Source organism: Balaenoptera borealis, assembly GCF_965194805.1.
Source record: "Balaenoptera borealis genome assembly, chromosome: 9".
Classification (NCBI taxonomy): domain Eukaryota; kingdom Metazoa; phylum Chordata; class Mammalia; order Artiodactyla; family Balaenopteridae; genus Balaenoptera; species Balaenoptera borealis.
The window spans coordinates 52,365,241-52,393,206 of record NC_138873.1 but is presented as its reverse complement, the minus strand read 5'-3'; the positions used below and the strand labels follow the sequence as shown (position 1 = coordinate 52,393,206).

Below are 27,966 nucleotides of genomic sequence, written 5' to 3'. Positions count from 1 at the left end.
AAGCCAAATAAGTAGTAAGATAAAAGTACTTGCTTTACAAATAGACTTGGCATGCTTTAAAATTCACCAGTACCCACATGTACCCCGGCCAACAGACCATCTAAAAGGCGAAAATAACAATCACTTTACCCCTGACTCATTTAATACTTTTTCATTCTTGCATGTTCTACTTATCACAATTTACCTCTAGCAAACAGAGACAGAGAACGGTGGGCAAGAAGAAGGTGGCAGCATGTGAGAAATCCGATAACGGACATAAAGCAGCATGACAGGGGTCTGGAATAACAATAATAGACAACACTTGTTAAGTGCAGTCTACACACAAGGCACTGTTCTAAGTGTTTTATTCATATTATCTTCTTTAATCCACTCAACAAACCTATGAGGTACAGAGAGGTGACTTAACTTGTCTGGGGTCACCTAGCAAATAAATGATAGATTTAAACTAAGGCAATTTATAACCAACATGATATACTTCTTCCCCTACTTGATCACTTAATGTAGGATCTCAGAAAGTTACTTCATCTTTTTGAGTCTCAGTTTTCTGGTTGGTGACTCTGTTATTTCTGCCCCACAGAGTCCCCATTAGGGTTCAAAGTTAGGTACCCTAACATAAAATAGCGTTTACCAAACTGTTTTGCAGCATTCTACAAGATGTACTGCTGACAGTCAAAAAAAAAAAATCATAGTTTCCCCCTCTCAGACTGGCAAAGATTAAAAGGGTTACACGGTTTTATAGTAAAATAACTGGGAAACAATATCTCTTCTTAAAGATTCGTGATGCATGCCACATATACCTAACAATTCTTCAGATTTCTGAAATGAAGCAATCTTTTGGCATGCCCAAGTTTATCTGACCACAGGACCTTCTGTCCCACTGACGACCTAGTAAAACCTTCATCCCTAATGAAGCACAAATTGGGAAATGTTGGTAGAAAACGGCATGAGATCAAAGGACCTAATGAGTCTGTGTCTGAGTCTGGCTTGGCCAACTGCTAACCTCTTGTTTTAGGTAAAGACTCCTTAACCTCTCCAGGTCTCTGTTTTCCCTCTCAGCAATCACCTAGACTACTTCAATAATTCCTTGGCTGGTTCCCTCTACCTCTTGGACCTCAACTCTCTGGGTTATCTTCTCAACTAATTACATTCTATAGCACAGATATATTAATGTGACTCCTTTGCTTAAAGACCTTTATAATAGCTATGAATAAGAATAAACACGTAGGGGCTTCCCTGGTGGCGCAGTGGTTGAGAATCTGCCTGCCAATGCAGGGGACACGGGTTCGAGCCCTGGTCTGGGAAGATCCCACATGCCGCGGAGCAACTGGGCCCGTGAGCCACAATTACTGAGCCTGCGCGTCTGGAGCCTGTGCTCCGCAACAAGAGAGGCCACGATAGTGAGAAGCCCGCGCACCGCGATGAAGAATGGCCCCCGCTTGCCACAACTAGAAGAAAGTCCTTACACTGAAACGGAGACCCAACGCAGCCATAAATAAATAAATAAATTAATTAAAAAAAAAAAAAGAATAAACACTTAGAGAATGCTTACTATGCTATGCATTACTCTATTCACTCATTTAATTCTTAAAACCATTCTCTGAAATGTGAGAGCTGAAATCTGAGGCACAGCTAGTAGGTGATATAGTCTGTTTCCAGATTCCAAGTCTATTCTGCTGCCTCTTGGATGGCTCCCCACTGTTTCTCCAGGATATAGCTCTAATTCCTTAGGCCCTTCACAATTCAACTTCAACCTTTCTTTTCTACACCATCTCCTCATCAGTATTCTGTAATATATTAGTTTGCCAGCACTATGAGGGAAGGACTTGTTCTAGGTCCCTCTCCTTGGCTTGAAAAAAAACCATTTTCATGTTCACAGGGTGTGCTGCTGGTATATGCATGTTTGTGTCCAAATTTCCCCTTTTTTAAAATAAGGACACTAAATTAGGGTCCATTCTAATAACCCCATTTTAACTTGATTATATCAATAAAGACCCTATCTCCAAATAAGGCCACATTGTGAGGAACGAGGGGTTAGGACTTCAACATATGAATTTTGGTGGGGACACAATTCAATCCATAACATCTATATACATGAACCTGGTCTCTATTATGTAAATTCATACATTCATATAACAATTATGTACTGAGTGCCCACTACAGTGTCAGCACTCTGTGAGCCCTGCTATGTACTATGTACCAGACCACATGTCTTTGGTCAGTCTGTTCCTTACTTCCTTTGCCTAGAACGCAACCACCTTTTACCAAACCCCTTGACTACCTGCTTTCTTCCAACTGACAACCTCCTAGTTACCTTCAAAACCCACTTATAAATTCCCTATTTTGTAAAGTTCAAATGGTCTCTTTCTCTGAAATTTTCTCCTTTCCTCTCCCAACATATTTAATTGCTACAAAGAATTCTGTTTATACTTTACTTACAGTATCTATAGCATCGTATTACAATTGTTTGTAAACTTGTATGTTCCCTGGCTTGATGCTAATAAGGTCACGGAGGGTAAATACTATACAGTATTCAGCTTGTATCTCCTGCACTAAGCATAGTGCCTGGAACACCACACAGTAATTGCTTAATAAGAGTTTGTTTAATGAGTGATCAAAGGAGGGTGTTCAATTTAACAAGACCCAATAGGAAAAAATTGAAGGAGGAACATCTAGAGACACAGAGACCCAACAGACAACTATTGCTAAAATCTAAACGTGAAATAGGGCTTCCCTGGTGGTGCAGTGGTTAAGAATCTGCCTGCCAATGCAGGGGACATGGGTTTGAGCCCTGGTCCAGGAAGATCCCACATGCCGCGGAGCAAATAAGCCCGTGCACCACAACTACTGAAGCCTGCGCACCTAGAGCCTGTGCTCCACAACAGGAGAAGCCACTGCAATGAGAAGCCTGCACACTGCAATGAAGAGTAGCCCCAGCTCGCTGCAACTAGAGAAAGCCCACGCGCAGCAATGAAGACCCAACGCAGCCAAAAATAAAATAAATAGATAAATAAATACGTTTTTAAAAATAAAATAAATAAATAAACATGAAGTAACAAAGACCTGTAACAGGAGAGTGGAAAGTTAACTGAAAGAAAAAGAGACCTGGAGAAACTTGTGAGTTGGTGGTTTATTAGACACAGAAGATAAAAGAGTGGGAGTAACCAAGGATTACCAAATTCACTGGGATAACTGGGTGACAGAAACAGCAAAATATTAATTAAGGTGTCACTGTTATTAACAGATAAACCCTAAAGTTTAAGTGGTTGAACAAACAGATTTTTCCTCTCACACATCAAGTCAACATGGATATTCCTGATGGACAGGTGGCTCTCCTCCAAGGGGTGCAGGTACCTTTCATCTTGAACTGGTCACTTCCAAAATCACCTGCTTAAGGTATACTGCAAATGTAAGATTTTTATGGTCAGGAAATTGTAAATTTCATTTATGCTTATATTTTATTGTCTAGATCTCATTCATACGGCCCAGCCAACTGCAAAGGAAGGCTGGGAAATGTAGTCTAGCTGAATACTCAGGAAGAAAAGAAAATGTGCTTGGCAAACTTGTTTTAATCGCTTCTAATACAGTTAACAAGAGGTGGTAGGAAATTTCAGGGAATGAAGGTAGAGTGAAAATCTGTGGTCTGTTTATAATTGCTAGTTAGATGAGAAATATTTGAGTCAGGTCTTCCTAAACCAACTGAGAAAATTGAACCATTAGTCACAAAATTCACCTGCATTTCTTTAAATGTAATAATCATGTAACACTAGAGAAGTCTATACTTTGTTATGCTATGTATTATATATTACATTATCTATCTTTTGTACACAAAATATAAACATCTTATCATTAAGAATAAGTTATGGGCTTCCCTGGTGGAGCAGTGGTTGAGAATCTGCCTACCAATGCAGGGGACATGGGTTCGAACCCTGGTCTGGGAAGATCCACATGCCACGGAGCAACTAGGCCCGTGAGCCACAATTACTGAGCCTGCGCATCTGGAGCCTGTGCTCTGCAACAAGAGAGGCCGCGATAATGAGAGGCCCGCGCACCGCGATGAAGAGTGGCCCCCACTTGCCGCAACTAGAGAAAGCCCTCGCACAGAAACGAAGACCCAACACAGTCATAAATTAAAAAAAAAAAAAAAAAAGAATAAGTTATAAACATTTTCTCAGTTGTGGCTAGGGATGCTTGTAAATTTAGTAATACTTTTTTTTGCCTGATCACCTTTGTAACCAATTTTTAAAGTCAGGGTCGGTGGAATAAACCTAAAGTCCATGGTCTTGCTTGAAAAAGGTTATGGCAGATGTTTACAGTGCATTTTTATAAATGTGACTCACCTGTTTTTCAAAATGTAGTTATTACATTTTAGCCTAAATTCTGCCTCTCTTGGCCATTATGTGATAAGTTCACGAGACACATCCACAAGATATATCCAGCAGTTATATCCTTAGGCCAAACAAAAGAGGTCACCTAGCTCACTTTTGTTCCCTTAGGTAATTTACTCAGGTTTCATTAACTGACATCAAAGTCAAGTTTATGAGAGAAAAACACCAACAATGTAAATCCCAGTAGTTTAGAGGTGAATTTAAAAGCTCCCAAATCAGTACTTCCCTCAAATGTTAAATAATTCACTGTGGCATTATAGATACAAGCCTCCAGCAAAAGTTACACTTGAACAATTAAGCTAGCAGAAGCCAAACAAATGACTTCAGGGATAGAGAAACAAATGAACGGTTTCTCGTAGTAGTATGCCAAATTACATTTTCACATTAACCAGCGTGTAGAACACCCAAGCATCACCAATGACTTACTAGATAAAGTTTGATTACAGAAAAACAGACTGGAACCACAAACCAGGATTATTCCCTAAATGTAACTGTGGATTCTATACACTTGGGTATGAAACCCATTTATGCCATTTGGAAAAATTTTATATTCATAATGTACCACCTACTCTTTTGCAGAGTTCTTTTACAATTGCTCATATTACAACGACCATCTACGAAATGCATTATGTTTCTGTAAAGATCAGAAGGCGATGCAGCTATTTCTTAGAGGCTAAATAAGAAATTGGAAACACGAGGTCACAACATAGTGCACTGTGTACATACAATAAAGATAACAACATCTGCATAGTAGAAAGAAATACACTTTAGATTTAAATTCCAACTCCATCACTTTCTACCTAGAGGATTTTAGACAAGTCTTCATCTCAGCATTAGTTTCTTTTTCTATAAAATGGGGACGATTCATTTATGCAATAAATATTTACTGAACACCTATCATGTGTCAAATACTTCCAAGTGTTATTTTAGGATTAGTGATAGTAAACCATGGCTGGTATTCATTAGAGGCGTGTATGGCTACCCAAATGCAAGAGCAGATGACTGACCATGGACTTCCCTGGTGGTACAGTGGTTAAGAATCCACCTGCCAATGCAGGGAACATGGGTTCGAGCCCTGGTCCGGGAAGATCCCACATGCTGCGGAGCAACTAAGCCCGTGCGCCACAACTACTGAGCCCGCATCCCACAACGACTGAAGCCCGCGCACCTAGAGCCTGTGCTCCACAACAAAGACAAGCCACCACAATGAGAAGCCCGTGCACCGCAACAAAGAGTAGCCCCCGCTCGCTGCAACTAGAGAAAACCCACGCACAGCAACGAAGACCCAACTCAGCCAGGAATAAATAAATAAATTTTAAAAAAGAGCAGATGACTGACCAATAAAACGGTTAAAGTCGGAGACTGAAAAATCAATGGAGTTCCAAACAGGAAACAGAGATACATGGTTACAAGGTGATGTGAGGTCTAATTCCTTTCCAGGGACTAACAGGTTATTGGTATTCATTGTAGATGTTTATGTATTTTCTCTAATTATTTCAACTGAACTCAGCCAACAGCTTTTCTACAAAATTTATAGGGTAAAATTTTGAGCTCCAATTCAAACAGGTTGGGGAAGGATGTAGATAGATATATTGAAGATTTGCCAAGTTACTGTCCGTTCATAAGTTTTCCTAGACATACTTAAGGGAAGACCTTTTTTGGTATACTAATTTAATGGCTAGTCTAATCTACAAGTGAAATAAATTTTTTGAATCAGACTAGAAAAGCCGAATAAAATTAAGAAGAAAAAAAACCCAGCAAAACATGAGATTTGGAAGAAAGAGAACTATAGTTAGAGCCTGAACTTTTCCTCATTTGCTAGTCATGTCACCTTGAAAAACATCTCAAGGTTTCTGAAACTCAGTTTTCTCAAGAGTAAAATAAGTATAACGACAATTCTTACCTATGGAATTGTTGTAAGGATCAAATGGGATAACTGTCATTAAAATGATCAGTAACCTACAAAGCACTAAATAAATATAAATTATCTCAGAGTGAACAGGAACTGAAAATGATCCCAAGATATTTCTTCTAGTGAAGACACTTACGTGGATCAATGGTAAAAGCTCTGCAAAACTACCCTGGCTAGAGGAGAGGCCATTTGTAACCCCAACAGTGATAATTTTTGCTTGCTTGTTAATGAAGAAGGTCACTGGACTTCATAGCAGGCAAGCTAGTCATCTTTAAATATTACAGAAGAAAAAAAACATTTATGGGTAAGATTACCAGGAATTTTAAAAAAATCTAAGATGTGGATTTGTTTTTAAAGTAAATCAATAAAAGATATATTAACCGTAAGCCAAAGTTTCTAGAAATACTTCGTTTTGTGAGGAAAATTTTCCTGTCACCCGTGTTTCCGGGTGGTTTTAATTTCAGGTGCCCAAGTCCACTTGCAGCCTATTACTTCCATACAGGCTTTTAACACAGTGCCAAGTATACTGCTAAGATCTGATATATTATTACTAAAAAACATGCAGTCATTTAAAAAAGCAAAACTGAAAATTTAAAGTTTGTTTTATATGCAGCAAAAATGACTGATACGTACTCATAAATTTATTTTTTAATCTAAATGTGTGAGATGTAAAAGTTTCTTATTCCAGTCACTTTAATAAAAACCTCTTCACCATAAAAATAAGCAAAATAAAATAAATGATATAGCACTGAAGTAGACATCTCCTAAAATGGTAGTTTCATCATTATATATACAACTAAGTTATCATATTGAGTAGGTTTAAAAATCATGAATCCTGGACTAAATGACATAGAGTTCTCTACAGAAGAACAATGATACCATGATGGGGCAGGAGGGTAGTGTTCAATAGGAAAGTTTAAATGCTCAAGGCAGAAATGAAAGTATTAGACACAAAATTTACCAGAGTTACATACAAAGCAGCTAAGCCTATCAGATTTGTTAAGAATAATAAAAATCTATGTTTTAACTTTACAAAATATTTTAATCTATCTTTGAATCAGAGAATGACAAAAAACTAAACAGTGATTTCTACAGATCACTGTAAGAAAACACGCTTTAGAGAGCAATGTCAAAATTTCTTCTTACCATGAATAGATACCACTGACCATGTCATAGCTCTGACATGAAGCATTCACACTGCTGGGTCCAGCTGCCTTAGAAATAAGTAGCACCACCAAGCCCCTCAACTGGAGGTTATTCTGGCTGTCGTGTACAAGGCCCCTGCCAACAAGTAAAGAAAGAAGAGGATTAACACACCCTCACAAAATCAGTCAGATCAAATTAGAGAATTGCTGCAAATACACCCATGCTTCCAAAATCAGACAATGGGACTTGTTGAAAAGAAATAGGATTGGTGGAAGAAAGAGTTAACAGGAGGAAGCAACAAGTTCAGGAAACAACTAGAGAAACCCATGGCTGGTTTTGAAAGTGACAATCTCAAAATTGTGAGGCCTAATGATTTGGCTTCCTCCTCTTTCTGCGTTTTCCCACTGTCTATACCCTACCATGCAATCTTAACCATTTGCTCTGATAATGAGAGGAACCCATAGTTTTAAACTGTTCTGTGGTAGTTGCCAGCAGGTGAAATACAAATTGTATGGCTTGGATGAAGTGGTATTATGTGGCGATGATGCTGGTAAGGGGAAGTGGTAAAAAATGGTTTCTGTCTTCACAAGTAGAAAATTTATTTGAGAAGTAAAATGGAAATGAATGCCATGGGCAAATATCTTGCCATTTCTTATTTTTTATGCAAAGAATAATCATTCTAGACAATGTTAGTCTTTAACATAGAATGTAATTTTTTTTGCTATGAGGATTGAATTTTTATAATTTTTACTACAACTAAGGTCAGGAATACTTTCTAAGATTACATGTTTGTTTAAGTATCGCAAATGGTTGTCATACAAGAACTAAATGGCATCATTAAAAAAAGAAAAAAAGACAGAAAACTATGGGTAACATATTATAATAAATTAATATTTAGAACAATGTTCATGAGCATTAATCAAATAGGTTATACTAAAGTATACATAAATAATAAATAAATATAATTCTTGAATGTGGTGAAAACAGTAAAAATTTTTTTATTAATTTGTATTGGAGTATAGTTGATTTACAATGCTGTGTTAGTTTCTGCTGTACAGCAAAGTGAACCAGTTATATGTATACATATATCCACTGTTTTTTAGGTTCTATTCCCATATAGGTCATTACAGAGTATTGAGTAGACTTCCCTGTGCTATACAGTAGGTTCTTATTAGTTATGTATTTTATATATAGTAGCATGTATATATGTCAACCCCAATCTCCCAATTTATCCCTCCCCCACCTTTCCCCCTTGGTAACCATAAGTTTGCTTTCCAAATCTGTGACTCTGTTTTTAAAAACAGTAAAATTTTGTATTTTAATACTTTACTGAATTATTAAGACTTCCTTGGGTGAATTCTGAACAATGAATTCATTTAAAGTAAGTTAACATAGCTAAAATTAATGAGTCAGTCCATTACTTAAGAAAATTTTCACCCTTCATGCCTCCAAATAAATTTTTAAAAGGGTCCCTTCTTGCTCTTTCAATAGTTTCAAAATAAGACAGATCTTCAGGCACACAGAGAGATCAAGCAACTTGTCCAAGGTACCACAGACAGTAGGCGTTACAGCCTTGATAGAGCCAGGATTTGAACCCAGGACACCTGGCCCTAGAGTCTATATACATGCTTACCCATTATGCTATAGTGATTCTCCATCTGCTTCACCTCATGTACCAACTATTTGCTAAGTCAGTAGAATAGTGACCGCTTTAGAACCAGGTTTGAAAAATCCTTCTGCCGTTTATTAGCTGTATGACTCAGACTATCACCTCTTCTGTAAAATGAGATTAACAACATCTACTTTCCGTAGTCATTGTATGGAACAGACAACATGAGTGAAGCATAAACCACTGTGGAAGCACATGGAAGGTGATAGGGTGATCAGAAAACTACATCTCTCTCCTTATTACTTTTTTAAAATAATTAATTAATTAATTAATTTAGGCTGCATTGGGTCTTTGTTGCTGTGCGCAGGCTTTCTCTCTAGTTGTGGCGAGCAGGGGCTACTCTTTGTTGTGGTGTGCGGGCTTCTCACTGCGGTGGCTTTTCTTGTTGCGGAGCACGAGTTCTAGGCACGTGGGCTTCAGTAGTGGTGGCACGCAGGTTCAGTAGTTGTGATGCACAGGCTTAGCTGTTTCGCGGCATGTGGGATCTTCCCGGACCAGGGCTCGAACCCGTGTCCCCTGCATTGGCAGGCGGATTCTTAAACACTGTGCCACCAGGGAAGTCCCTCTCCTTATTACTTTTTTGCCATCTATTTTTTCTCAACTCTTATATTTTCTTTTTCTTTTACTGTTTCTCCTTCTATCTCTCCAAGTCTTACCCACTACCAGCATATATAATTTCCTATAAATACTGTTTCCTTTTCTAACGTTAGAATCTTTTTTTTTAGAAAAGAAATCTAAACTTTTCTAACTTTAGAATCCCTAGGATTCTAAACTTGCAGAGTTAATGTTTCATATAGTCCAGGTCATACTTCACCTGGAACACTATGATTTATTCTGAGTGCCTCTCTTAAGAAGAAATACTGACAAGCTGGAGCATATCCAGAAGATGGTGAAATCATATACTGCCACATGCTTGGCTGACCAAAAAAAAAAAAAAAAATGAATGCTAGCTTGGAGAACAGTAAAGTTGGTGTTCTCAAATTTATGCAGTCAAAAATGTAGTAAATGCTTACTACGTGTCAGGTACAGTGCTAAACAGAGAGTGGAGGACATGATGGTGAGCAATGGTGAGCTGTGGTCTCCCTTCTTGTGGATAATACAGTCTGGATTTAAAATAATAATAAAATGTGGCATGAGCTACTTTAGGAGATGAACAAGGGCAACTAACATCGGCACAGAGAAAGGGCAACTAACCTAAGCAGGGGTGAAGGAGTGGTGAAAGGGACCTCCCTGAGACCTAAAGGATGAGACGAAGTAGTCAGGGGAGCTGAAGCAAGGAGGGGAAGTGAAAAAAGAGTGTTCTAGAGAGGAGACAATATGTGTGAAAGTTTGGAGGAGAAAGAGGACACAGCTGTCTCCAGAATCAATAGGGCAGGAACACAGTGTGTGAAGGGCAGGGTTGGGAGAATTAAAGCTAGAGGAGTACATGATGACTGTCTGCTCATCTGAAAGGGTACCATAAGGATAGGCGATAGACCTGGTAAGTATTACTTTAGTAGAGACTGACACTAATAGACAGAAAATATAGCTGGTGAATTTTGGCTCGACATGAAGAAATTAAAAAACAGAAGAGTCTCTGTTGATGCTGAGTCCCTTGAGAAGAAAGATGTTTAAGAAGCTGCACAGCCTCTGATACAACACATTAGAGGGAAGCCTGGACTATTCAACATCTGGGTTTTTCTCTTACTCTGTGATTCTTTACTATCTCACTTTACTACATTTAATTATCTAGGGCTTCCCTGGTGGCGCAGTGGTTGAGAATCTGCCTGCCAATGCAGGGGACACGGGTTCGAGCCCTGGTCTGGGAAGATCCCACATGCCATGGAGCAACTGGGCCTGTGAGCCACAATTACTGAGCCTGCGCGTCTGGAGCCTGTGCCCCGCAACGGGAGAGGCTGCGATAGTGAGAGGCCCGCGCACCGCGATGAAGAGCGGCCCCTGCTTTCTGCAACTAGAGAAAGCCCTCGCACAAAAAACGAAGACCCAACACAGCCATAAATAAATAAATAAATAAATAAATAAATAAATAAATAAATAAACCCAAAGTTAAAAAAAAATTGCTTTAAAAAAATTATCTAATACTCTACAATATGTATAATAAGTATAAAAATTGGGAGAATTCGTTAACATCATCAAAGTGTCATAAACGAAAGCAATATTTAGTATCTTGTAATCTTTATCACTAAAATTCTACAGAATTGTTTTCCTTTCACTAATATATATTTAAAAAAAAACCCCAAAAAACCTTTATCATTCATTCAACTAATGCAGACCGAAAACCTTCCATACACCAGGCACTGTGCTTGGCATAGATGTCATGGTGAGCAAGACCAGGCACAGAGCTTGTGAAACTTACAACCTAGTGGAAGAGACTGGTAACAATGAAAGAATGACAGATAAATGTAAAATTACAATAGTAATAAATACCACAAAGGAAAAAGAGAGATGATGCTGTGAGAGCTTACAACTGGGAACTAGCCTAGCAGGGAAAGTCAGAGGCTTCCTTAGGAAATGATGACCGAGTTGACACCCAAAGGAAGATGTAAAAGAGGGGTGTGGGAAGAGGATAGGTAAGGGGAGTGTCTCCACAGCACAAGAATGAGCACATGCAAGGCTGAGTACACTGTACAAAATGAGGCTAGAGGCAGACAGAGACCAGACCACACAGGTCAAACAGGCCATGACTGGATGTTAGCTCTTTATCCAAAGAGCAATGTGAAGCCACCACAGTAACTTAAGCATCTGGTCATGTAATCAGATATTTTTTTAAAAAATACAAAAAAAGAAAGAAAAAAGAAAAACTTCTATCATCAGTGTGGAAAAATGACTTAGGTGTGTGTTTGGGGGTGGGGGGGACAAAGTGGATATGAGGAGACCGGTTAGAAAGCTTTTGTGGCAGTCAGTGAGAAATATGGGGGTAGCTTGGTGGACAAACAAGAGGTGTAGCAAATCTAAAGTAATATTTCAACTCAATTTAAATATATGTCAGATACTATGTAGTCCTGGGAAATCAGCTAATATAGATAGATCACTAATTTAAAATAATATTCTGAAAAGTCTGTAAGTTGAATTTTGGGGGGACAAACTTGGCCTTCAAAATTCTGCTCCAGAGCTACAATAGATCAACAGTAAACACGAATATTCTAATAGCTTTACAATTTCATGGAAATAAGGATTGAACAGGTGAACTCTGTGCAACCCAGCTCTATAGCCTTCTCACATTATGGCTTCTATGGCTAACTGCAGTTCCTACTGCATCATCCTATCTTTCCACAACTATTAACTAGTTTTTCTTCCTTAACCCTATCCTATAAGTATTTCAAATCCTCAAATGACAGTTATGGCATCTTTCCATATTCTCTCAAATTCTATTTCTTCAACACTTATATACTAAGAGGTATACAAAGAAATAAGAGGTCTAATAAAAGAGCTATAATAATGTGTTCCCAAAATGGTTAAACTGTATAATATTAAGGAACAGATAACAAAGATAGTAGAGTAACAAAAAGCTACTCTTTTTATTACAAAAAGTAACAAAGGAAGAAAGAAAACCACTTCTTGCTAGAGGTGTGCCTCACAGTAGAGACAGAATTCAGACTGCGCCTTAAAGATGGTCAAATTTCCCTGAGCAGAGAATGGAGGAAGAAGTGGGATGGAGTTATTGGAATGGAAAGAATGGTACTTTAGGAGAAAGGAACAGGTTAGAGTAATAAGCAGGTAAAAGTATGGCGAGCAGGCTCAGGAGCTGTGGGGCTGCCCATTTGGGCAATGTGTGAAGGTGAACAAGCCCAGAAGACAGCCTGAAGAGTGAAGGGCCTTGAAAGGTTTAGAGTCAGGGCTTCATTCTGCAGGCAATCTGAAGGCATGGATGATTTGTCAGCAAGGGAGCAATGTGATTAAAGCTAAAGACTAAAAGTGTTACTCTGGGCCTAATATTGTTACTCTGGCAATAGTGTGCTGGGTGCAGGGGAAAGGAGAGGGAAGATTAGTTAGGAGTAGTTTCTTCCAATATTCCAGGTGAGAGATAATGAGGGCCTAAATTAGGGTAGTGGCAGCAGGGATGGGAAAGAAAAGCTGAATGATGGCAGCAGCATGGAGGTGGATCAGGCTAGTCTGGCCAACTGACTGCACCAGGGAGGCATCAGGAAGGGATCAGGAAGGGATCAGGAAGCAAAGGAAAGATAAGGGCTGAATTTAAGATTCAAACCTGTTTGCCGGAGGTGATGATGCTAGCATTAGCAAGGACTGGAAAGAAAATGAGTGTTAATGGGGAATTAATGAGTTCAGTTTTGGACATGTTAACTTTGAATGCAAGAAGGACTTCCAGATGGAGATGCCCAGCAGGCACCTGGAAATGCTGCAGGTATAGATTTGGGAAGCATCTTCGTAGAGGATGATGGCTGAAGCAGTAGGAATTGATGGATGAGATTTTGGGGGGAGAAAAAGGAGAAAAGAAGGGGAAGGGAAGAGGGAAAAGGAAGGTACGGGAAGAGAAAGGGAATCTTAGACAACTCCTATATGTAGGGAACTGAGGAAGGATGAGTGACCCATGTGAAAGAACACAGTATGTCCACAAACAAATAAAAGGGGTCGCCACAGACACCCAGAAAGAAGAGTGAACATATACGCACAACAGAGGCAGAGAACTGTGTGCGGGGTACAGGAACTGGGGCCAGGTATTTGCCTCTTCCATGGGCTTTTAGAGTATTTATTATAAAGTTCTAGTTTGGCACTTAATACACTTGATAATAAAAATGACAAGAATGACACAGACAACAGTGCTTACAGCATACTATAACGGCAGGCATGTGCTGTTTTACATGCATACACTCTTATTCTCACAAAAACCACGTGAAGGAACTGGCAATATCTCTTTACAGATGAGGAGAATTAGCAAGCAGGCTTAGAGAACTTAAATAATTACTAGTTACACTAGTCAACTAGTAATATAAGTGCCAAGATTTAGACATAATTTGGACTCCAAAGTCCAGGAGCCTTTGCAGCCTTGCTATTTAATTATTTGTTCTCAGGTACTCCTCACGAAGCTATGAGAACCTTGAGGGCTCTCAGGCTTAGTTATCTTTGGATGCCCTGCACCAAGCAGAGTAACTGACACAGAATAGGTCTCAAAAAATGCAAGATGAGAGAATAAATAACTTCCAAGAAGTAGAGAAGCAGGCACTATCGTAAACATCTTTCCCAAATAGACCTATTGCTATTCCAAACTTTCCTCATCTCTCCTATCATCCATTTGCTACATTCAACCATCCAGCTCTGAAGTCTTGAGTCCCTCCTTCCTAAATCATAGTGGATTCTTTAAAAGTGACAGCCACACAGGAGAAAAGCCCCAATACATTCCAAGAAAACATGCTGAGATTTATTTTAATGCAATGTCGAAAAGTTACTGTATATAAGAATCATGTCATATCAAAGGACCTATCTTAAGTTTTAAATAGAGAGAACTCAATATACTGGAGTGTTTATGTGTTTTGTTTCTTCATTTAGGAGAATTGACTGAATTCACTACTGCATCAGTACCTGTGAGAGGAGGCTACCCTCACTTTAACAGAAGGTAGGGGTAGTTCCAGATGGAGAGCTGAGGTAGGATGGCAGAATTGGAGCATGAGAGAAAACTTTTGAGATTTATGCTCAAGAGTTCAGAATTCTTCATCAGTAGAGAATTGTTTAAATAAACTGTGGTACATCCCCACAATGGACTATCAAAAAAAAAAAAAAAACAGAGTTCAGAATTCTAATGTATGACAGTGATTCAAATCACAATCTTTTGGTAAATTGATAATCAAATATTAAGGAAACAATTTATAACCTACAAGGGATCATCACCCTCGAGTTAGCTCAAAGCTCCCCAGACTAAAACTGAATGGGAAAAATCAGCACTTCCCAGACCCCCACAAGGAGAACTCCCTCCAGTGCTAAAATCTAGAGGTATAGAGTTTGTTTCACAATTTGATTACCCCACTTTAATATATCTAGTTCTAATAAATCAATCCAGAAAATGTAAGCATAAAAGATGCATGTCAAATCTAACATACATGAGGTGGGTTGGTTGATAAGACTCCTAATAATGCTTGTGACTGTGACCCCTAGTCAAAAAATCTTTTAAACTTACATACAGATAACTGAAACAAAAGAACTGACTAGAAGATGCACAATTTTTGCCAAAGAATCACAGGAATACCCTGATCTTCTCTATTCTTTTTTTTTAATGTTGACTGTAACCGGCTAAATTGATCTTGTGACCCACTAATGAGTTGCAACCTGCAGTTTTTTGAAAAACAGTGTTTTAAGTCAGTCTAGTATGTGATATATTAAAAGAACTAGAAGTAAATGTAAAATTAATTAAATAGGAATAGAATTATCACTATTTAAAAACAGAAAATCTGTGCATACACTAGAACAAATTTAGTGTTGCAACAAAGCATTAAACAAATTTTAATGATATGGGAAAATACTTAAAATGTTAAAGACAGAATTATAAAACTATGTGTATATAACATGATCCCAATTATGTTTCAATATATGCACACATATATACATATGAACAAGGCCAAGAAAAAACTAGGAATAAATATGACAAAACATTAACATTTTATTTTTTTTGAGTGAAGTATAGTTGATTTACAATGTTGTGTTAGTTTCTGGTATCTGTTATCTATTCTATATATAGTAGTTTGTATCTGCTAATCCCAAACTCCTAATTTGTCCTTTCCCCCAACCCCTTTCCCATCTGGTAAACATAAGTTTGTTTTCTAAAACAGTAACATTTTAAATCTGAGTGTCATTATATAGGAGTCAATACACAAAGTGTCCACGTATTTTTTGTGTGTGTTTAAAATATTTTGTTTAAAAAGTGAAAAGAAACAGATAGGAAGAAAATGCCCCTAAATTGTAACAAGTGTTAATCAATGGATTTTTAGATTAAGGGTGATTTACTTTCCGAATTGCATAAGAGCACAGATCTCTTTGTAAGTCTGGAGAAAAAAATAACTGTATTTTTAAAATAACAGAATTTTAAGAAGGCATATGGCATACTGCATTATAGCTGTATTTCTCATTTGAAGAAAAAATTTAACTCACCTTTAATGAACCCCAAAGTCCTATGCTGGGTGCCTTTTGGGTTCTCATATTTCACCTTTAATTTCTCTAAGGTTTAGATATAAGGCCAAAGTTTAAATGGTATCAAAGAAGTGATGCTAAAAATATGTATATGATTAGGAATTCTGTGACAGTAATATTACTCAGTTGTAAAAGAAAAACATTAACACTCATGAAAATTGTCTTAAAGCACTATAATTTGAGGGAGACTAAAAACAGTCTGCATGTCACAGATTTTTACATAAAATTAGCAGAAGAGCTGGAGGTTAATTTCCATTGACAAAATGACCCAGATTGTATTATTCCTGCCATATCTATCCTGAGACTAAAATGCCCTAGACTTGAAACAACTTTAGGGCCTGAGGTGACCAGCCTTTAGAATCTGGGAGCTGTAGCAGCCACTGACATGGCTCGAGGGCCACCTGCACATTCCACCCGCATTAAATCCCCAAGGGACAGTAGGGCCAAGGAACTGCCTCACCAAAGCTCTCCCAAAGATGCAATTAGGTTTGATGGGCATGTGGCAGAAAACAGGCACTGGAAAGAAAGGAAGAGAGAAGAGAAAGTAGAACAGGTGTAGGGCACAGGGGTTGTTGAACAGAGGGGAAATCAAGCCAGGAGCTTTTTAGAAATAGTTAATGAATGAACATCAGTAGTTTAATGAAATATGACTGAAATAAAAAACAAGTATAAAATGATGTTATCATCAATCAAGTTTGCAGCAAGATGTAAGCTGGCCACTTTAGAATTAAACTATCACCAGGGGAAAGAAAAACCAACAAAGATTTCCCCACTCAAATGATAATTGAAGATTTATTTTAAAATACTAATGTAGTAAAACAGGCCATTAAAAAATATTCTGGTCACACTGAAAACTCTGTTAAAACGATCCCTTACAATAAGTTCTACATATAGACCCCTTTGTACACATTAGAAAAAGATCAATTTAGTTTCGAAGCAAAGGGGTAGAAAAACCGAGTGCTGGAATACAGGCATCATTACACTATACAGACACATGAGACTCATACCACCACTCAAGCAGTGACACTGGCTAAGAGCTGACGTGTGGTGAGTCACACCTCCCACTACCACAGTCCATCTGTGTAGGGAATAAATCAACCAAATGTGAATGAGTGTTCCCTTAGTGCTCAGTGCTTTTCTCAACTTGCAGTCCTGATTTCAAAAGACTCTGCCATTCAAATGCAAGAGAACTGCTCTCAGATTAATCTTCTATTATTATTATTATTATTATTATTTGGTTTTACTCGGGCATAAGCACATTTTTATCAAAAGAATATCTCAATGTAAGTAATAAATATTTATTTAGTACTTGATGGGTCAGTCCTACTAGCTAATGAAGACGGTTCAATTGTGCAAAATTTAGAATATTTGCATTAGGACAAGTTGGAAAAGACAAAAAGATAGAAGGTCATTCAATTGGCTTTACACAAGATATTATTAAGAGGCTAAAGCCAAATGTAGAAGATACAACAGGAGATGGGAGAAGCCAGTAAAAATAAGCAAGTTAGAAAAAAAATTATAAAACACTTTATAGAGAAACAGGTAATACCCCAAAGGCAAATGGAGCTGGGAGTGGGGGGAATAGCAACACATCATGGGTTTTAGTTGGAGAAATGAGTTTTTTTTAAATGAATGGAAAAAAAAATCAAAACCTAAAAATATTATTGCAACATGATGGTTCAGAAATCAAGTGCAAAATTTTTAGGAAAATCTCATTTATTTTTCCAAAATCAACACTGAAATCAAGGTACAGGAGACCAAAACATGGGAGAATTAGAAGTGATGGGTGCAGGACATAGACTGCTTGCTTTCATCTTCCACAGAAATAACGTCCACCACAGAAAAGATCCCATGTTTGGCTGCCTAAGTTAAAATCTATTAGCTCTCAAAATCACAAAAATTGCCACCCAAATAACAATAAGACCTTATAGATATTTAACATAGCTACCAACAGAGGTAAAGGAAAATGATTACCATGATAGTGGCATGTCTCAAATTATGTGTGTCAACAGGAAAACATGATTTGATTTTTAAAAGTTTCATTTACATGGTATTAATTAATAGATGGCACCTACTGAATGAAGAGAGAGACACTTGGAATAAATTACATATATGTTACTCTAGCCAATTTAATCCTCAGAGAACATAACACTTGCTCTACTCTAGCAGGTCAAAAGGGTCTGGGAAGAAATCCCTTATTCACCAGACAGCCAGCAAGCTACCTAGAGGCAGACTGTCTCATCCACCCTGGTATATCCTCAAGCCTTTACGGTGCCAGCTCATCTAACCTGACAACTATCCTGGGAGGTGGTAGTTTTCCTCATTTTATTGATGAAGATACTGAGGCTCACGGGGCAAATTTATCTTCTCCACATCAACGATTAACACTGATAAACTACATATTTGTCTTCATTTATTTTGGTGATTACTTGTCTTCCTGGACTAGAACATAAGCATGTTACAGCACATTTACTTGTCCACAGTTGTATCTCCAGTGCATATAGAACAGTACCTGGCACACACAGACATTCAATAAATACTTGTTGAATGAATTAATAAGGTAACCTGCCCAAAACTATATAGCCAATAAGTGAGAGACGTGGGGCTCGATTCAGAAGTCTGCCTCCAAAGCCAACCTAGAGAAATAATGATCGCAGCAATAACATACAAAGAGTAAAAAGGAGCTTAGAATTAGAGCTCAGAAAGTACTTTACAGGGAAAGGGAGTGAAAAAATTTTTTTAATTCATTTCTCCTCCTTTCAAGCACCTCCTTGAAACTTTTCTTGATTACTTGCCTGGTGTACTGACAGCTGGACAAGAAGCTGGGTGCTGCCCTCTCCTTATAGGCAAGTTCAACAAGACTCCCAAGTAGAACAGAGCCAGAGGATTTGTGGTCCATTAAACACAGAGCCATGGGAAGACTTCAAAAGCCCCCATTCACACAGAGGCTGAGAAAAGTTGGCACTGCAGTGAAAGTGCAGTCCAGATTAAAAACTACAACTAAAAAACAACAAAAACCCGCACAGACTGCAGGAGTAACCAGGGTCTACACCACAGCCAAGGAGTCTTACGCTGATCTGCATAGGCCCAGCTTGTGGCATATGGCTCTGTGCCCTTCTGGTGGCCTGTGACAGTCGATCCTCTAAAATACTCCACAAAATTATAACTTTTAGGGAAGGAGGAGATCACATTTTTCATCATTCTTTACTGAATACCTCAGATCCTTTCCTTGAAATTGGGCAGAATGTACATTTCTCTATGGAAATAGTTGACTGAAGGACTACTACTCCAAAAGTAGCCAGATAAATACTAAATTTAGAGATCAGGTGAAGACTGTGGCCAATATATTTCAGGACTATTTATTTTGTTCATGCACAGGTAAAATCTAGAAACTTATCAATAGGTTATTTAGGCCTATCAAAATGTTTGACTGTTTGGATGTGTTCCTCACCATCAAATATTGTGTATTTAAATCAATGCCTGGTGAATGGTTCTAACTGCTGCATATTATTCAAGAGCTGAAAAGTATTTCACAATATATAAGCACTAACAATCATCACTGTATACCTGGTCCCCATTCAGTCTGGTCTCAAAATGTGATATAAATGCTGTGCAAGCTTTTGCCTAGATAAAAAACAATAGTTAAAATTCACAATTATGTAAGTGTATCTAAAGGGTCTAATATTCTTATTCTTTCCAAAAAAGCTATTATTCTCTATGTCTGCATTCTTCCAAAATGTTCTTTAGTTAACTATAGTGAGATGCAGTAATTTCTTACCAAATTGCAGTAGAGCCATTTATTAATGTACATTTCTGAAATAATCTTTCAGATGATAGAAAAATGTTTTCATATTTTTAGATTTTAGGGGAATGGGTTAATAAGCTAAGACTGGGGGGGCAGAGTCAAGATGGCAGTGTGGGAAGACGCCAAGTTAGCATCTCCCCACAACTAGGGCACCTGCCAGCTGCTGGTGGGGGACCCTGATGCCCAAAGAGATGGGAGGAACCAACCCCCAAGTGAACCAGTAGGACGTGGGGGGACTGAGAGAGGAGGAGAAGTGGAGGCCAGACAGGATCGGTGCCCGAGGCTGGGGAGATCAGGAAAGGCAAGAGGGAGGGACCCTCGGGAACAGTGGAAGAGAAGTGGCGGGTGATCTCCTGGCCCACTCAGGCCAGGGAGCCTGCTGAGCTCCCAGGCTGGTAACCCTCCTCCAAAGCCCCCTCCAGGATGTGTGGGTCCTGGGGGCATAAGAGGGAGGCCGGGAGATCAGGAGAGGCAGGAGGGAGGGGCCCTCTGGGAGGAGCAGGAGAGGAGAGGAAGGCGTTTGCCCTGCCCACTCAAGCCCAGGAAGCCTGCTGGGCTCCCAGGTGAGGTCCTCCGCCCTCTGAGACTAGGGGTGTGGGGCATGCCTGGGCCCATTCTGTTCCTTGAGCCTAAGCTCCACCCCCTACAGCCCTCAGGGCCTTTTGCAGCCCTGTGGGTCTTAAGCATAGGCCCCGCCCACAACCCAAACCTCGCCCTTGCTTAGGCCCCGCCCTCCACAGCCAAGGCCTTTTTTTTCCTCCTCCTCTTTTTTACTATTGTGAGTGAGGTACCTTCCGGTTGTTGATTCATCTATATTTTTATTTTTGTATTTTTTCTAACATATCTATTAGTTTCCTAGTTTAATTTTATTTTTTACTTTGTTATTGTTCTTTTTTTTTTTTTTGGCCAACTCACACAGCTTGTGGGATCTTGGCTCACGAGCCGGGGGTCGGGCCGAAGCTCCTGTGGTGGGAGCTCGGAGTCTGAACCACTGGACTAACAGAGAACTTCAGACCCCAGAGAATATTCATTGGAGTGAGGTCTCACGGAGGTCCTCATCTCAGCACCAAAACCCAGCTTTACCCAACAGCCTACAAACTCCAGTGTTGGAAGCCTCAGGCCAAACAACCAGTAACACAGGAACACAATCCCACTCGTTAAAAAAAAAAAAAAAAAAAAAAAGAGACAGCAAAAAAATATGTCACAGATGAAGGAGCAAGGTAAAAGCCTACAAGACCACAAGAAATGAACAGGAAATAGGCAATCTACCTGAAAAAGAATTCAGAGTAATGATAGTAAAGATGATCCAGAATCTCGGAAATAGAATGGAGGCACCGATTGAGAAAATACAAGAAATGTTTAACAAAGATCTAGAAGAACTAAAGAACAAACGAACAGAGATGAACAACACAATAACTGAAATGAAAAATACACTAGAAGGAATCAATAACAGAATAACTGAGGCAGAAGAATGAATAAGTGAGCTGGAAGACAAAATGGTGGAAATAACTGCTGAGGAGCAGAATAAAGAAAAAAGAATGGAAAGAATTGAAGACAATCTCAGAGACCTCTGGGACAACACAAAACGTACCAACATTTGAATTACAGGGGTCCCAGAAGAACAAGAGAAAAAGAAAGGGTCTGAGAAAATATTTGAAGAGATTATAGTCAAAAACTTCCCTACCATGGGAAAGGAAATAGTCACCCAAGGCCAGGAAGGAGAGAAAGTCCCATACAGGAAAAACCCTAGAAAAAACACACCAAGACACATATTAATCAAACTAACAAAAATTAAATTCAAAGAAAAAATATTAAAAGCAGCAAAGGAAAAACAAAAAATAACATACAAAGGAATCCCCATAAGATTATCAGCTGATTTTTCAGAGGAAACTCTGCAGGCCAGTAGGGAGTGGCAGGATATACTTAAAGTGATGAAAGAGAAAAACCTACAACCAAGATTACTCTACCCAGCAAGGATCTCATTCAGATTCGATGGAGAAATCAAAAGTTTTTCAGACAAGCAAAAGCTAAGAGAATTCAGCACCACTAAACCAACTTTACAACAAATGCTAAAGAAACTTATCTAGGCAGGAAACACAAGAGAAAAAAAAAGACTCACAAAAACAAACTCAAAACAATTAACAAAATGGTAATAGGAACATACACACTGATAATAACCTTGAATGTAAATGGATTAAATGCCCCAACCAAAAGACACAGACTGGCTGAATGGATACAAAAACAAGACCCATATATATGCTGTCTATAAGAAACCCACTTCTGACCTAGGGACACATACAGACTGAAAGTGAAGGGATGGAAAAAGATATTCCATGCAAATGGAAATCAAAAGAAAGCTGAAGTAGCAATACTCATATCAGATAAAATAGATTTTAAAATAAAGACTGTTACAAGAGATAAGGAGGGACACTACATAAGGATCAAAGGATCAAGCCAAGAAGAAGATATAACAATTATAAATGTTTATGCACCCAACATAGGAGCACCTTAATACATAAGGCAAATGCTAACAACCATGAAAGGAGAAATCGACAGTAACAAAATAATAGTAGGAGACTTTAACACCCCACTTACACCAATGGACAGATCATCCAAATGGAAAATAAATAAGGAAACACAAGCTTTAAATGACACAACAGACCAGACAGATTTAATTGATATTTATAGAACATTCCACCCAAAAGTGGCAGAATACACTTTCTTCTCAAGTGCACACAGAACATTGTCCAGGAAGGATCACATATTGGGTCACAGATCAAGCCTCGGAAAATTTAAGAACATTGAAATTGTACCAAGCATCTTTTCTGACCTCAACGCTATGAGACTGGAAATCAATTACAGGAAAAAAAACTGTAAAAAACACAAATACATGGAGGCTAAACAGTGCACTACTAAATAACCAAGAGATCACTGAAGAAATCAAAGAAGAAATTAAAAAAATACATAGGAACAAATGACAATGAAAACACGACAACCCAAAACCTATGGGACACAGCAAAAGCAGTTCTAAGAGGGAAGTTTATAGCAATTCAATCTCATCTCAAGAAAGAAGAAAAATCACAAATAAACAATCTAAACCTACACTTAAAACAACTAGAGAAAGAAGAACAAAGAAAGCCCAAAGACAGTAGAAGGAAAGAAATCATAAGGATCAGAACATAAGTAGACGAAAAACAAAGAAAACAATAGCAAAGATCAATAAAACTAATAGCTGGGGGCTTCCCTGGTGGCGCAATGGTTAAGAATCAGCCTGCCAATGCAGGGGACACGGGTTCGAGCCCTGGTCCGGGAAGATCCCACATGCTGCGGAGCAACTAAGCCCGTGCGCCACAACTACTGAGCCTGGGCTCTAGAGCCCTCGAGCCACAACTACTGAGCCTGTGTGGCACAACTACTGAAGCCCACACACCTAGAGCCCGTGCTCCACAACAAGAGAAGCCACCTTAATGAGAGGCCTGCGCACCGCAATGCAGAGTAGCCCCCACTCGTCACAAATAAAATGAAAGCCCACACGCAGCAATGAAGACCCAGCGCAGCCATAAATAAATAAATAAATAAACTTAATAGCTGGTTCTTTGAGAAGATAAACAAAATTGATAAACCCTTAGCCAGACTCATCAAGAAAAAAAGGGAGAGGACGTAAATCAATAAAATTAGAAATGAAAAAGTTGAAATCACAACTGACACCACAGAAGCACAAAGAATTATAAGAGACTACTACAAACAACTACATGCCAATAAAATGGACAACCACAAAGAAATGGACAAATTCTTGGAAAGTTACAATATTCCAAGACTGAACCAGGAAGAATTAGAAAATATAAACAGACCTATCACAAGTAATGAAATTGAAACCATAATTAAAAATCTTCTAACAAACAAAAGTCCAGGACCAGATGGCTTCACAGGCGAATTCTATCAAACATTTAGAGGAGAGCTAACACCTATCCTTCTCAAACTCTTCCAAAAATTGCAGAGGGAGAAACACTCCCAAATTCATTCTACAAAGCCACCATCACCCTGATACCAAAACCAGAAAAAGATATCACAAAAAAAGAACATTACAGACCAACATCACTGATGAACATTGATGCAAAAATCCTGAACAAAATACTAGCAAACAGAATCCAACAATACATTAAAAGGATCATACACCATGATCAAGTGGGATTTATCCCAGGGATGAAAGGATTCTTCAATATACACAAATCAATCAATGTGATACACCACATTAACAAACTAAGGAATAATAACCATATGATCATCTCAATAGATGCGGAAAAGCTTTTGATAAAATTCAACACCCATTTATGATAAAAACTCTCCAGAAAGTGGGCATAGAGGGAACCTACCTCAACATAATAAAGGCCATATATGACAAACCCACAGCAAGCATCATTCTCAATGGTGAGAAATTGAAAGCATTTCCATTAAGATCAGGAACAAGACAAGGATGTCCACTCTCACCACTCTTATTCAACATAGTTTTGGAAGTCCTAGCCACGGCAATCACAGAAGAAAAAGAAATAAAAGGAATACAAATTGGAAAGGAAGAAGTAAAACTGTCACTGTTTGCAGATGACATGATACTATACATAGAAAATCCTAAAGATACCACCAGAAATTACTAGAACTAATCAATGATTTTGGTAAGGTTGCAGGATACAAAATTAATGCACAGAAATCTCTGGCATTCGTATACGCCAACAATGAAAAATCGGAAAGAGAAATTAAGGAAACACTCCCATTTACCATTGCAACAAAAAAAGTAAAATATCTAGGAATAAACCTGCCCAAGGCGGTGAAAGACTTGTACTCAGAAAACTATAAAACACTGATGAAAGAAATCAAAGATGACATAAACTGATGGAGAAATACACCATGTTCTTGGATTGGAAGAATCCATATTGTGAAAATGACTATACTACCCAAAGCAATCTACAGATTCAATGCAATCCCTATCCAACTATCAATGGCATTCTTCACAGAATTAGAACAAAAACTTTACAAATTCGTATGGAAACACAAAAGACCCCAAATAGCCAAAGCAATCTTGAGAAAGAAAAATGGAGTTGGAGGAATCAGGCTCCCTGACTTCAAACTATACCACAAAGCTACAGTAATCAAGAGAGTATGCTACTGGCACAAAAACAGAAATATAGATCAATGGTACAGGATAGAATGCCCAGAGATAAGGCTACGCACATATGAGCACCTAGTTTATGAGAAAAGAGACAAGAACATACAAGGGAGAAAAGACAGCCTCTTCAATAAGCTGAGCTGGGAAAACTGGACAGTTACATGTAAAAGAATGAAATTAGAACACTACCTAACACCATACACAAAAATAAACTCCAAATGGATTAAAGACTTAAATGTAAGACCAGACACTATAAAACTCTTAGAGGAAAACATAGGAAAAACACTCTTTGACATAAACCACAGCAAGATCTTTTTTGACCCACCTCCAAGAGTAACAGAAATAAAAACAAAAATAAACAAATGGGACTTAATTAAACTTAAAAGCTTTTGCACAGCAAAGGAAACCATAAACAAGACAAAAAGACAACCCTCAGAATGGAAGAAAATATTTACAAATGAAACAACAGACAAAGGATTAATCTCCAAAATATATAAACAGCTCATGGAGCTCAGCATCAAAAAAACAAACAATCCAGTTAAAAAATGGGTGGAACACCTAAATAGACATCCCACCAAGGAAGACATAAAGATGGCCAAGAGGCACATGAAAAGATGTTCAACATCACTAATTACTAGAGAAATGCAAATCAAAAGTACAATGAGGTATCACCTCACACAGGTCAGAATGGCCATTATCAAAAAATGCTGGAAAGGGTGTGGTGAAAAGGGAACCCTCCTGCACTGTCGGTGGGAATGTAAATTGATACAACCACTATGGAAAACAGTATGGAGTTTCCTTAAAAAAGTAAAAATAGAACTACCATATGACCCAGCAATCCCACTACTGGGCATACACCCTGAGAAAACCATAATTCAAAAAGAGACATGTACCATAATGTTCATTGCAGCGCTATTTACAATAGCCAGGACATGGAAGCAACCTAAGTGTCCATCAACAGATGAATGGATAAAGAAGATGTGGCACATATATAAAATGGAATATTACTCAGCCATAAAAAGAAATGAAATTGAGTTATTTATAGTGAGGTGGATGGACCTAGAGTTTGTCATACAGTGTAGTAAGTCAGAAAGAGAAAAACAAATACCGTACACTAAAACATATATATATGGAATCTAAAAAAAAAAAAAAAAAAAATGGTACTGATGAACCTAGCTGCAAGGCAGGAATAAAGATGTAGACATAGAGAATGGACTTGAGGACACGGGGTGGGAAGGGTAAGCTGGGATGAAGTGAGAGTAGCAGTGACGTATATACACTACCGAATGTAAAATAGTTAGCTAGTGGGAAGTAGCAGCATTGCACAGGGAGATCAGCTCGGTGCTTTGCGATGACCTAGATGGGTGCGATAGGGAGGATGGGAGGGAGGCTCGAGAGGGTGAGGATATGGGGACATATGTATGCATATGGCTGATTCACTTTGTTGTACAACAGAAACTAACACAGTATTGTGAAGCAATTATACTCCAGTAAACATCTATTAAAAAAGAAAAACAGTGATAAGGCTAACAGAACTGTATATACTTATTAGACATTAAAAAAAAAGAAAAATAAGCTAAGACTTTTTGGTAAAGAAACTTGAGCATCACAGAAACCTGACTAACTTTGTCAATTCAAAGCCCTGCTGAGTCCCATTTCACAGTACCACAGTTTTTAAATGTCGCTAAGAAATGTTCTTTGTATTAAAGCAAACGATCATAAGAAAATGCAACAATAACAGTCACGTTTTTCAAAAAGAGCAGAAAATTAACCATAACTATTAAGTTAGTATTGCTATTATGAGTTTATTTTTTTTAAAGATTCTTTAACTTTGTAAGAATGGGCCATGATTGACCATCTTCTAATTTTTCAGTATCAGAGAAAATATTCACACAGACTCAACTATACTAAATATTCCCAGACAGGTCAATAATAGGAATAACAAACAATGATCTTAGTTTGGCACTTATAGTTGAATACATGGAAAGAAGGATTTCCTCCAATTTTTAGTATATGAAACTCAGCAGAAGATTCTAAAATTTTATTATTAAAAATTATCTTTTATGAATATGTAATTTTAGTGCAACTTACATTAATTACTCCATTTGTTTCATTATGCTGCAAAAGTTTTCAAAATCCGGGATAAAAAAAGCTATCATAATACATGGATTCTGGTCAAGTTACTCAGGCAAGTAACTGAACAAAACTGGAGAGTAGCTCGTATTAGAAAGGATGGTAGTAAGGGTATACAGCATGTGAACAGCAGGAAGTGGTTTACAAACTATTTCTACCAGAAAAAAATCAAACTGCTGGTTCATCTACGGCAGTGGTTCTCAGATGGGGGGTGATTTTAGTCCCCCAGGAGACTTTGTCAATGTCTAGAGATATTTTTGCTTGTCACAACTTGAGGGAATGCTATTGGTTTCTAGAGAGTAGATGCCAGGTCTGCTGTTGAACATCCTACAACATAACTGATAGTCTCACACAACAAAGAACTACCAGCCAGCCCAACATGTCAATAGTGCCAAGGATGAGAAAACAGAATTTAGAGACTGTACTGTGTACTTACAGGACTTACTTCATAGGATTATTATGACGTTTAAATATAAACATTTAACATGTAAAATGCTAAGTATACTCCCTGGCACAACTATGCACACAATATGCATCAGTAATTACTATTATCAGTATTATTACTGTTATCCACATAGACAATGATTTTTGGCTTTAGTGAAAGCTGGAACAGATGCA

The 27,966-nt window shown here is 38.2% G+C and overlaps 1 protein-coding gene across 9 annotated transcripts in view; it reads right to left on the bottom strand.

Annotated features, from left to right (window-relative positions):
• Nucleotides 1-27,966, bottom strand: part of PDSS2 (decaprenyl diphosphate synthase subunit 2) — a 268,281-nt gene that overhangs the window by 158,515 nt on the left and 81,800 nt on the right. For 8 of the 9 annotated variants that reach the window (XM_082404854.1, XM_082404857.1, XM_082404852.1 and 5 more), the window contains exon 2: nucleotides 7,444-7,578. The exons of the other annotated variant lie outside the window; for it this stretch is intronic. In XM_082404854.1, the coding sequence (XP_082260980.1) occupies nucleotides 7,444-7,578 (135 nt within the window). The remainder of the gene's footprint in view (nucleotides 1-7,443; nucleotides 7,579-27,966) is intronic. 9 annotated transcript variants of the gene reach the window in all.